Source organism: Babylonia areolata, chromosome 9 (genome assembly GCF_041734735.1).
Source record: "Babylonia areolata isolate BAREFJ2019XMU chromosome 9, ASM4173473v1, whole genome shotgun sequence".
Lineage (NCBI taxonomy): Eukaryota > Metazoa > Mollusca > Gastropoda > Neogastropoda > Buccinidae > Babylonia > Babylonia areolata.
The window spans coordinates 13,896,758-13,907,715 of record NC_134884.1 but is presented as its reverse complement, the minus strand read 5'-3'; the positions used below and the strand labels follow the sequence as shown (position 1 = coordinate 13,907,715).

General features: G+C 40.3%; 1 protein-coding gene across 1 annotated transcript in view; it reads left to right on the top strand.

Moving 5' to 3' along the window:
- LOC143285960 (trypsin-1-like) overlaps positions 1-4,921 on the top strand; it is a 13,176-nt gene extending 8,255 nt beyond the window's left edge. Inside the window, exons 4-6 of the mRNA XM_076593411.1 lie at positions 737-871; positions 3,213-3,373; positions 4,754-4,921. Coding sequence (XP_076449526.1) covers positions 737-871; positions 3,213-3,373; positions 4,754-4,921 — 464 coding nt within the window. The remainder of the gene's footprint in view (positions 1-736; positions 872-3,212; positions 3,374-4,753) is intronic.
- The last annotated feature ends 6,037 nt before the right edge of the window (positions 4,922-10,958 follow it).

The following is a 10,958-nucleotide window of genomic DNA, read 5'->3' as shown; positions in this document are numbered from 1 at the left end:
AGGCCAGGAGATCAAATGATTAACAATTAGTAGAGTGGTAACTCTCTCCATTCACAAGGTACACAACTTCAAGTCAATGTTGCTTACGCTACCGATTCAGCTAGCACACAGGTAAATAATAGGGACAGAGCCAGACACCTCCTAATATATATATATATATATATATATATATATATATATATATATATATACATAGATATATAGATAGATAGATATAAACCGGAATGGAGAGAGTTACCACTCTTTACTGTTTGTAAATATAACTGTTAGTTTTGATGTCAGAATATAATTTTTCAGAGGTGTTTTAGATGTTGAAATGATAGTTCGACGGACGTCGTCACAAAATGACTATTAGTCATTTGGGTGAGAGGTTTTTCTTTCTTTTTTTTCTTATTTTTTTCAGTCTGCAAGAGATTTGATGTGGAGAATGGAAAGAAACTGTCTGAGTACCGAGTTTTATGGAATGCTGTGGTTATTTGATTATTTCACTGTAAAGTGATAGATTGGAAGTGTTGCTGTTGCTGCTGTTCTTTCGAATTCGTCTTCCACTCTTCTTCCTCCACCTTCTTCTTTTCCTGCTGTCGTTTTCGCTGCTGTCCTTATTGGTTTTCTTTCTTTTTTTTCCCCCGTTGTCCGTTTGACTGTTCGTATGCTGTTGCCGCTGTTATTGTTCTTGTTCTTGTTGCTGCTATCGATACTGCTGTCAGAACCGCCCTCCGTCTTCCTTTCCCAACAGAAAATGACATCGCTCTTCTCACGCTCAATGAGAAACTGGACTTCAACGAATGCATCCACCCCATCTGCCTCACTCCAGTTCACAAATTTGCCGACTACGAAACGTGCACCGTTTCCGGTTGGGGGACGACGTCCTGTAAGTTTTGATGATGACGACGACAACGGCCATGATGGTATTGATAATGACGATGACAACGACGATAACGACCTAAACGCCGACGAGAACGATGACTGTGACGACCTCTGCGATACTGATGATGATGACAACGATAGTGATGATGACTGACTACACGGACAAAGGAAATGACGACTTTGGTCATGTGACGATGATGGGAACATCATGCACTTTGCATCCGAAACTGATAACTCCATTGAATCATCTGCACCGTGTGTCCGTGTCCAACAGATAATAATAATGATGATAATAACAACAACAACAACAATAATGATAATAATAATAACAATATGCAGGCTTATATAGCGCCGTACCCCCATTTCAAATGGGGCTCACCACGCTTTACAATAAGATATACAAATTTAAGACCAAGTGACATAAAAATATGTATAAAAATAAGATAGAATAAAAATGAAATAGAACAGAATAAAATAAAATAAATAAGTAGACATAGTCTCACATCACATTTGCTAAAATACATATTTCAGACGATCTCACATCACGCTGGCTAAATCTGCATACTTCAAACTAAGTGGCACACACACACACACACACACACACACACACACACACACACACACACACACACACACAAACACACATATGTATACATACACATACATGTATATATATATATATATATATACATGTACACACACGCACACACACACACACGCGCGCACGCACGCACACACACATACACACACACACACATACACACACATACATATACATACACACACATGTAATGTACAATCATCACAGGCAATATCATAGTCTCACATCACATAGGCCCAAAATCACAGCAAGATAAAAACATATTACCCAAGTCAAAAACATGCACCAGGAACCAGGCCTCACTGAAGTACACTAAAAATCATCACAAATGCACGCAAATAAACTCCAAGAGCATGTCTAGCGATCAAATCAGCATATACAGATGGAAAAGCTATACTATGTGTTTTGAGTGCTCTCTTGAATGCGGGTGTTGGCGTGTGACGAATGTGTGAAGGCAGTGAATTCAATTTTGTTGGTGCAACAAAAGAAAAGGAACGTTCACCAGAAGTTTTTGTGCGAATTCTTGGAATAGAGAGTGTGGGCATGTCATTTGAAGAACGGAGTTGTCTGGATGGTGAATAGACAGAAAGTAGATATGAAAGATAGACGGGACAAGAATCAGTGAAGAAATTGTGACAAAGGACTGAGAGTTCCATTTTTCAAAAACTAACCTGTAAATGAAACGGACAGTCCAAAACAAGCCAATTTCCTCCCAAACGAATTCGGCAAACAGTGTACAAAATAGTTGACCTGTTACAGAAAATGAGGTAGAATACACCAGTTTGAAAAACAGATTAAAAAAAATCCACCAAACCTGCGTCTTAACCCTTTGAGCCCTGAGTTCCTGAGCAATTTTAACCCTTCTGCCTGAGCTCCTGAGCCAAAATTTGCAAATAATTGGTATTTAAAGATTATTAATTAAAGAACGTTCTAGCATATTTTTCGCCCTTAAATAAAACTGGTGATTATCATAGTTCAGTTGACATAATTATCTCCTCGTCATCCTTTCTCTGTGAGTTTGTTCATTTCTAATCGGTTTGAAATTAGAAAAAACACACCAATGTACTCTCTCAATTATTCTAGTCTCAGATCAGGGTTTGATACTAATAACTGATTAACCAGTCTTGCAAGAAACACAAAATATTCTCTTGGTCATTCTCAGTCTGAGATCATCAGGATTTAATACCAATAGTTGAATGATCAGTCTAGCAAAAAAATCTAACATATTTATTATCTCAGTCACCTTTATGTTGTTATCATTTCTCAGAAAAAAAATTAACATTATATCCATATGTCATATTCATGACACGGCAGAATTTTCTTTAATTGTAATTTAAAATGAAAAAAATAGACTCCACATTCATTAAAAAAAAATTAACAACACACATTCGCATACAAAGAGGGAGAAGAAGCAAAAAAAGAGATGTTTAATACCAGTAATTGAATAATCAGTCTTGGTACACACAGTACGTCAGACTATGGAAAGGCGTTTCGTAAACAAACTGTTCATTTCAAATAGATTTAAAACGAGGAAAAGAAAACCCAACATATTCGGTCAAATCATCAAAATCATCAGGATTAAAGTACTATAAACTGATTCATTAGTCCAGCAGAGAGAGAGAGAGAGAGAGAGAGAGAGAGATTTAATGTTAATAGCTGAAAAACCAAACCAGCAACACACAGTAGGCCAACATCATACTATGAAATGAGTTTCCCCATACACTTCTGTTTCTATATTCCCCAGCTGGAGGAGATATATCTTACAACCTGAAGATGGCACATGTCATTACCACCCCTGGCTCCGCATGTAACAGCACATTCGGCATCAGATATAGTAACTACGTGACTAACCCAAACCTTCAGATCTGTGCCGGTTACCCGCAAGGGGGACAGGACTCTTGTCAGGTGAGTGTGTGTGTGTGTGTGTGTGTGTGTGTGTGTGTGTGTGTGTGTGTGTTCGTTTGTTCTCTCTCGTCTCACATTGATTCGCCGTGTCATGTGCACTGATTTAATAAAGAAACATATTGAAACAGTTCAGATACGAAAATAATTTCATTGCCCTTGCAAAAAATGTGTTTTCAGACTTGCCATTTCTACAATCCACACCAGAAATACAAACTTTTAATCATAAGCACATAGTATCTCTAATGATGATGATGATGATGATAATGATAATAATAACAATAACAACAATAATGATAATGATGATAATAATGATAATGATGATGATGTTGATGATGATGATTATGATGATATGCTTTTATTTTAACATAGCATGTACAAAAGGGGATTTGTTTTACACAGACACACTTTTCAGTATCAGTATCAGTAGCTCAAGGAGGCGTCACTGCGTTCGGACAAATCCATATACGCCACACCACATCTGCCAAGCAGTTGCCTGACCAGCAGCGTAACGCAACACTTTTCAGTCGACAGAAAAAAGAGTTACTGAAAAAAAAGTCATCGTTATAATTAACACATCAACACTGAGAACTCTCCACGTGCTACTAGCGCTGCGACAGGCTGAAACCTGGTGTGGATGTGCAGGTAACTTCGGGACAGGCAGCATTTGGGAAGTGACTTACATACGGCGCGGAAGATAGAGTAGAAAACGTATAACAACAAATGTATCAACAGCCTCTTAATTTGTTCATTTGTCTGCTGGTACGGAAGTTAAAATGCGAACGACAAGATCATGGCCTGATCAAAATTGTAAATGTGTCCAGCAAGATAGTTGGTGTCAAACAAGAATCTCTAAATGAACTGTACAAACGGCGTTGCCTTGCCTTACACACAGCGTGTGAACAAATAATCAACACCGATCATTAGCGATGACAGCTGCATTCTTACAAAACGATACGAACTTTCACTTTCATGGACGTGCTATTGATCCCCCAAATGAAAACTGAAAGAACTCAACAGCTTAGATTCCCCAGTCACTTCAGTTCTCCAGTCTCCAATGTCTAACAAACCCTAACCCGTTACCGTTTTTTTGTTGTTTGTTTTTCCCAAATCAACTGAATTCCTAAATGACTAAATCAGTGTGCGTGCGTGCGTGTGTGCGTGCATGCGTGTGTGTATGTGTGTGTGTGTGTGTGTGTGTGTGTGTGTGTGTCTGTGTGTGTCTGTGTGTGTAGTACATTGTTCATGTTGCATACACCACAGATAAATTTATCTTAACTAAGATAATGAAGCGTTCCGTATTGTGCGTTCTGTAATCATTAAGAAGAGCTACAGGTGTTTTCCCCGTTCTCATCTCTGAATGTCTGTAATGAACGCCAACAGGGAGATTCCGGCGGTCCCTTGGTCTGCTGGAACAGACAAAGAGGACATTTCGTGCAAGCTGGCGTGGTCTCCTACGGGTGGGGATGTGCCTCGGCCAATCTTCCTGGTGTCTACACGGATGTGTCCGTTTACATCGACTGGATTTCCAGATACATGGAGAGATACTAATCTGAACCGTCATCTGCTCCAAAGTCCGACTTCTCATACACAGTCTTCTGATGATCAGATTGCTCGATTGCACATATCGGAAAAGAGAATAAGATAAGTACACATTAAAAAAAAAAAAAAAAAATCCGCGTGCACGCGCGTGTTCATGTGTATGAGTGCGTGCGTGCATGCATACATGCATGCATGCATGCGCGCGCGCGTGTATGTGTGTGTGTGTGTGTGTGTGTGTGTGTGTGTGTGTGTGTGTGTGTGTGTGTTTGAGGAGGGAATGGGTGGTGTTGTGTGTGTATGTGTGTTTGTTTGATTTGTTTGTTTGTATGTTTGTGTTTATTTGTTGTTGTTGTTGTTTTTGGGTTGTTGTTTTTCCAAACATTCATTTCACAAGATGTGAATTAGGAGATACTTCGGATGATTATCAGTCTGTACAGCCTACCTGACCCTCAACTACTTAAATAACCGTAAGCAGTTTCATTATTTCAACAACTTCAAAGGTGTCTGACAAGGTAAAATATTTCCACAGACCTTATTTTCTCTGTTAATATATAGAACAACATTTTCAAGATCACATGTGCATGATGTTAGATATTGATTTGATTCTTTTTGAATCGGATGTACGAATATATATTCACCTGCTTTGACATTTGTATTCAGATAATACTGTTCTGCATGCTAACTTAAGACAGGACTTTCACGTGTAAAGTCAAGTCACTGACACACCATGAGACATCTAGCTCTACCATTTCCCTACCAATAAAAACAACAACAAATAAACATCCACACAACCCCACAGATGACTGCGTCATGGGCTCAAGTGGGAAGATTGGCACGGGCATAAAGAATGCGTCTTTGGACGGGTCGCTCAAACATCCTGACGAACACTGCAGGTATCTGTATTTCGTGGGTTTCGTTTGACTTGGGCATATAACGAAAAGAGATGTACAGAGGGAAGCCCTGCCGTGTGGTTCCAAAGCTGTCAAACAGACCTCTGTGGCATCTTTATCCTAACCTCCGTCCCCATCCATTATCATACAACAGGAAAACGAATCAGATTTTTGTGGCCTTTCATGTTCTGTTCTCATGGTAACCTCAGTATCAGCCGGTTTTGGGGAGGCGCTTGCTCACTTAGACTCTGCATACAAATGATGATTGTCATTAACAATATGTTGAATCAGATCGGGTATTGATGAACACCACTGAACTAATTCAACTTATGTGCAGGGTCTCTTATGGTGCGTAACCTCACGGCGACCTAATACTAAGGTGCAAAATCAATAGCTCCTAGTAAAATGCTGGTGCTGAAGTGGTCGTTAGATGAGCCTAGGATTGGCTATGAGCAACTCGGGTCCAATAAGGGCTGAGCAAAATTCAAGAGAATAGCAAAAGGAGAGATAACCACACCATAAGAAACAACAACACCAACAACATGACACGGCGAATCAATGTGAGAGGAGAGAGAACGAACACACACACACACACACACACCAACAACTTCTCACTGGGTTTTTGACTTCACTACAAAGTGATTTAGATTGGTGGCTTTTACCCATTTCCACACACACATACAGGGGATAGTAGTGTTAAAAAAAAACACACAGAGAGAAACAGAACGTTCTTTCCAATAGCTGAGAAAAACACGCAAAATACACTCAAAAATAAAACCGAAACCAAAACATTCCAAAATATTTCCTTGAAATAGAACAACTTTCTTCTGCTGAAATGGGAAAAAGATATAGAAGTGGACAGTAGAATGAAACCAAAAAACAAACACGGCGAAATCACTTCTTGAAGGAACAGAACCCTCGAGGCATGGGAGCAGCATGATTGTATTGCTCTCCCGTCTGCCTTTAAGACCGTGCTTTTTGCACCTGCTGGTTTTCTCACCATGGAGCTCGAACACCAACTGTGATGGCTGAACAGTCTGGTCTGGAAACGACTTCTTTTTTGTGGACCTCTTCATTGCGTGCGCGAGCGCGAGCGCGCGTGTGTATGTGAAAAAGAATAGAGAGAAAGAGAATGACAGAGACAGAGAGTCATTCTTTGAATTATGACAAAAATAAATATCTGTCCTCCGATGAAAAGGTTGGTTTTTTTTTTTTTTCATTCAGACCAAGCACAGATGAGCCTGTTGACCATTCTGTTCTTCTACCTGAATCTTGAAACATAATGTATTTGTTGTCGTTTTTTTTTCACTCAAAGTTGGAATCTGGTGTTTTGTTCAGATGATGTGAAAACATTTGCTCAGTTCAGCAACGAACGCACGAACAGCTGTGAGTTTAGGTTTGGTCTTCCTGTTCGGACACTTTGCATCAAACCTGTGCCCTGTTGTCAATCTTCGTGCTTGTGCTTGTGTCACAAAGTTTAGTTCAGGTGAACACATCTTTCTTATCTTTGAGTATATAAAAAAGAACTAGTTTATTGGTGGTTCACACGAAACACCGTGCAACACATATAAGGTTAGAAACGAAAAGTCATAGCAATGGTCTGAACTACATAAATGTACATTATCACCATTATTATCATTATCATTATTATTACTATTATCATGATTATCATCATCATCAATTACAACTACGCATAAAAATAATGCCCAAAATTACCACATTAAATACTCTAAAACATTCCATCTTTCCATTTTAAAATTCTCCTTAATTTTCGTTTTTCTTTCTTATTTTCCCTTTTTGGGGAACCTTCTGAGATGTATAAAGTGCTGCTCCAACAAAGGGGGGTGGGATGGGGGTCTGTGGAGCAGGTACAGAGTACTGTTCCGAGCACTAAAGGAGCCTTCTAAGGTTGGTGGAGCGATGCTCCATGCAGTAGGGAAGAACATCTCAACTGAACGCCTCCCAAGCTGCAGATAAAGAGTTCATCACGAGTCACAGAGAGAAACAGAGCAGATGGTGATGTTGCAATGACATTGAACGGATCAATTGATACGAAAGACCCTGTGTCCATGGTGTCCTACAAGAAACGAGGCAGCGTGGTCAGCAAAACGTGTGTCAGTCGATACAATCACTCTCTCTCCACTTCACCTGTCTTATTCATATATATATATATATATATATATATATATATATATATGTGTGTGTGTGTGTGTGTGTGTGTGTGTGTGTGTGTGTGTGTGTGTGTGTGTGTGTGTGTGTGTGTGTGTGTGTGTGTGTGTGTATAAGAGAGAGGGGGAGAGAGAGAGCAGACAAGACAAGACAGTGGTTTACTAGTTGGGCCTCTGGCCCATAACAAAGGAGTGGGACATGAACAAAAATATTAGATAATGAATCAAATAGTGTGAACAGCATATCAATGCACACGTGACTCTTACAAACTCTCTCTCTCTCTCTCTCTCTCTCTCTCTCTCTCTCACACACACACACACACACACACACACACACACATATTATCTCTCTCTCCCTCCTCTCCCCTCCCTCACACACGTGCACGCGCGCATAATTATACACACCTACATACACGTTGGCGCGCTCAACACACTGGTCCAGCGACGTACATATGCGCCTGGATTAACAGTCTACCGAAACTAATTTTTCAATGGAAATCGCTGCAATATTTTTTTTTTTCTTCTCAAAAGTTAGAATAAAGTCGCCTATATCAAGAAAAATACCCTAGGACGCACAAAAGTTTGGCATGTGGTCATAATTAACAAATTAAATTTTCGAACGCTCTGATTTGCTAAAATACTGACCGCTCTGGTGCGCCATACAACTCGCGGCAAGCGCGCCAGCCGCAGTCGAGATAATGAGGTGTTGACACGGTGTGTGAACGGCGGCGTCGCTACTCAGAAAAGCGTTGTTCTTATCTTAGCATTGCACTTGCCGCGATATACCGACAGGCGTACACTTGCTGGTAACCGACCCTGAAAAACTATGGCCGACCAAGAAATTCAAAATCCCGCATGAAGTCTATTCCAGGGAACATGAATTTTGTTTCTTGTGGGTATAGAACTGATCCGTCCACAAAAGACAATGCCCATCTTTGTTGGTCAGGGCGTGTTGTTTGAACCACGTCAACTTCAATACCAACATCGTTTTATCATAAAAAAAATGGAGCATTTCTGGCAAACCTTGTGAACAAGCTGAGACTTATAACTGTGCTTTGTGATATTTTTGTGGCAAATGGACACCCAACACTTCACAGCCAAATTGATGCAGACACCCTGATCGTTGAAAATGTTGAAACTGCCATCAGACATACAGCTGATCATCCTGTTGTTGTCATTGTTGAAGACACCGAGTAGCCGACCTGCTGATTTTGCTCTGATACCATGCCAGCCCAAATTTTCAGATCAGGTTCAAAGCCAAAGATAAAGAAACAACGAGTGCGGGTCATCCAAAGGCTACAACAGGAAATTAGAGAGAGGATATATATGCCAGGCATTACTGTTTGTGCATGCCGTCACATGATAATTATGCACAACCTCAAGCTAGTTTGGGATGGGAAAAAGCATACCCACACTAAGGGAGCTGAAGGCAGAAAACATCTTTCAGGAAGGAGTGGTGTCTGCAGGCGAGATTGTCATCATCTTGTACAATGGAAAGTAGGTCTAATCACCCAGCTTTGTACAGGTCCACTCTGTGCCACCAACCAGTGACGCCAGCAAGTGTCACAATATCTGGTCATATCTTCAAGTACCACAATGGGTGCACTGTGACTGCAACCTGAATCCAGAGGGCAAGGGATGGCATGAAAATGACGACCAGCTTGAGCCTTTCATGGCTGACCCGCCACCTGCTCCAGACACACTTCTTTAAGTAATTGGATACAGCTGCCAGTCAGACTATGATTCAGGGTGGTGGAGCAACAAGAAACATGGACTGGCCTGCTCTGTTACATGTGGTAACTGCCGCAGTGTTACTTATGCAAATTCTCCTGTGGTTATCTTTGGAGGAAGTGACCGAAGAATACCAGGGCAAACTGATCTCATGCTTACTGGTGACTGACACACAAATAAGCCTTTTATTGTTGTGATTTATGTTATGAATATGATTTGATGACATATTTGAACGTAATTTTTAAAGACTTTTCCAATGAGGTGCAACTTCTGCATGTTCCCGTGATAATTTGTAAAGTAGGTCATTTGTTCAAGGTATCGCGTAATGTGACCCAAATTTCAGCTAGTAGGACAGTGACCTGTGGTTCCTAGGGTTGATTTTCAGATTCTACAAACCATGTACAGTAATATTCAGCAAAAGGAAAATATATTGCAGCAAACTCTCTTGTGATATCTTTGGATGAGCTGTTCCCCTAAGAATTTGTAAAGTATATCATTTATACAAGGTATCGCGTAATGTGACCAAATTTTCAGCCAGCAGGACAGTGACCTGTGCATCCTAGGGGTGATTTTCAGATTCTATAAACCATGAAGAGTAATATTCAGCAAAAAGAAAATATATTGCAGCAAACTCTCCTGTGATATCTTTGGAGGAGCTGACCGAGGAATACTCGGTTAAGTGGATCTTATGTTGACTGGTGACTGACACACAAATAAGCCTTTAACTGTTGTATTTTATCTTATGAATATGGTTTGATGACAGATTTGAACGTAATGTTTCAAGACCTTTCCAACGAGGTGCAACTTCTGCATGTTCCCGCACGAATTTGTAAAGTAGGTCATTTGTACAAGGTATTGCGTAATGTGACTTAATTTTCAGCTACTAGGACAGAGACCTGTGCGTCCCAGGGTTGATTTTCAGATTCTACAAACCATGTAGAGTAATATTCAGCAAAACAAAACAAAAATAAATACATTGCAGCGATTTCCACTTTTAGCATATTTTTCGTTAATTTATGTAGCCAAAAAGTGAAATACAAAAATGAGAGAGAAAGAGAGAGAGAGAGAGAGAGAGAGTGTGTGTGTGTGTGTGTGTGTGTGTGTGCGTGTGTGTCTGTGTGTGTGTGTGTATTCACGCGCGCTAACACGTGTTTGTCTTTCATATGTTTGTACACATCTGTGCGTGCGTGCTGAAACAAGAGACAGGCACAGACAAGAGACAAACAAAGTACCGGTCTGTAAGTCATACCCATCCAG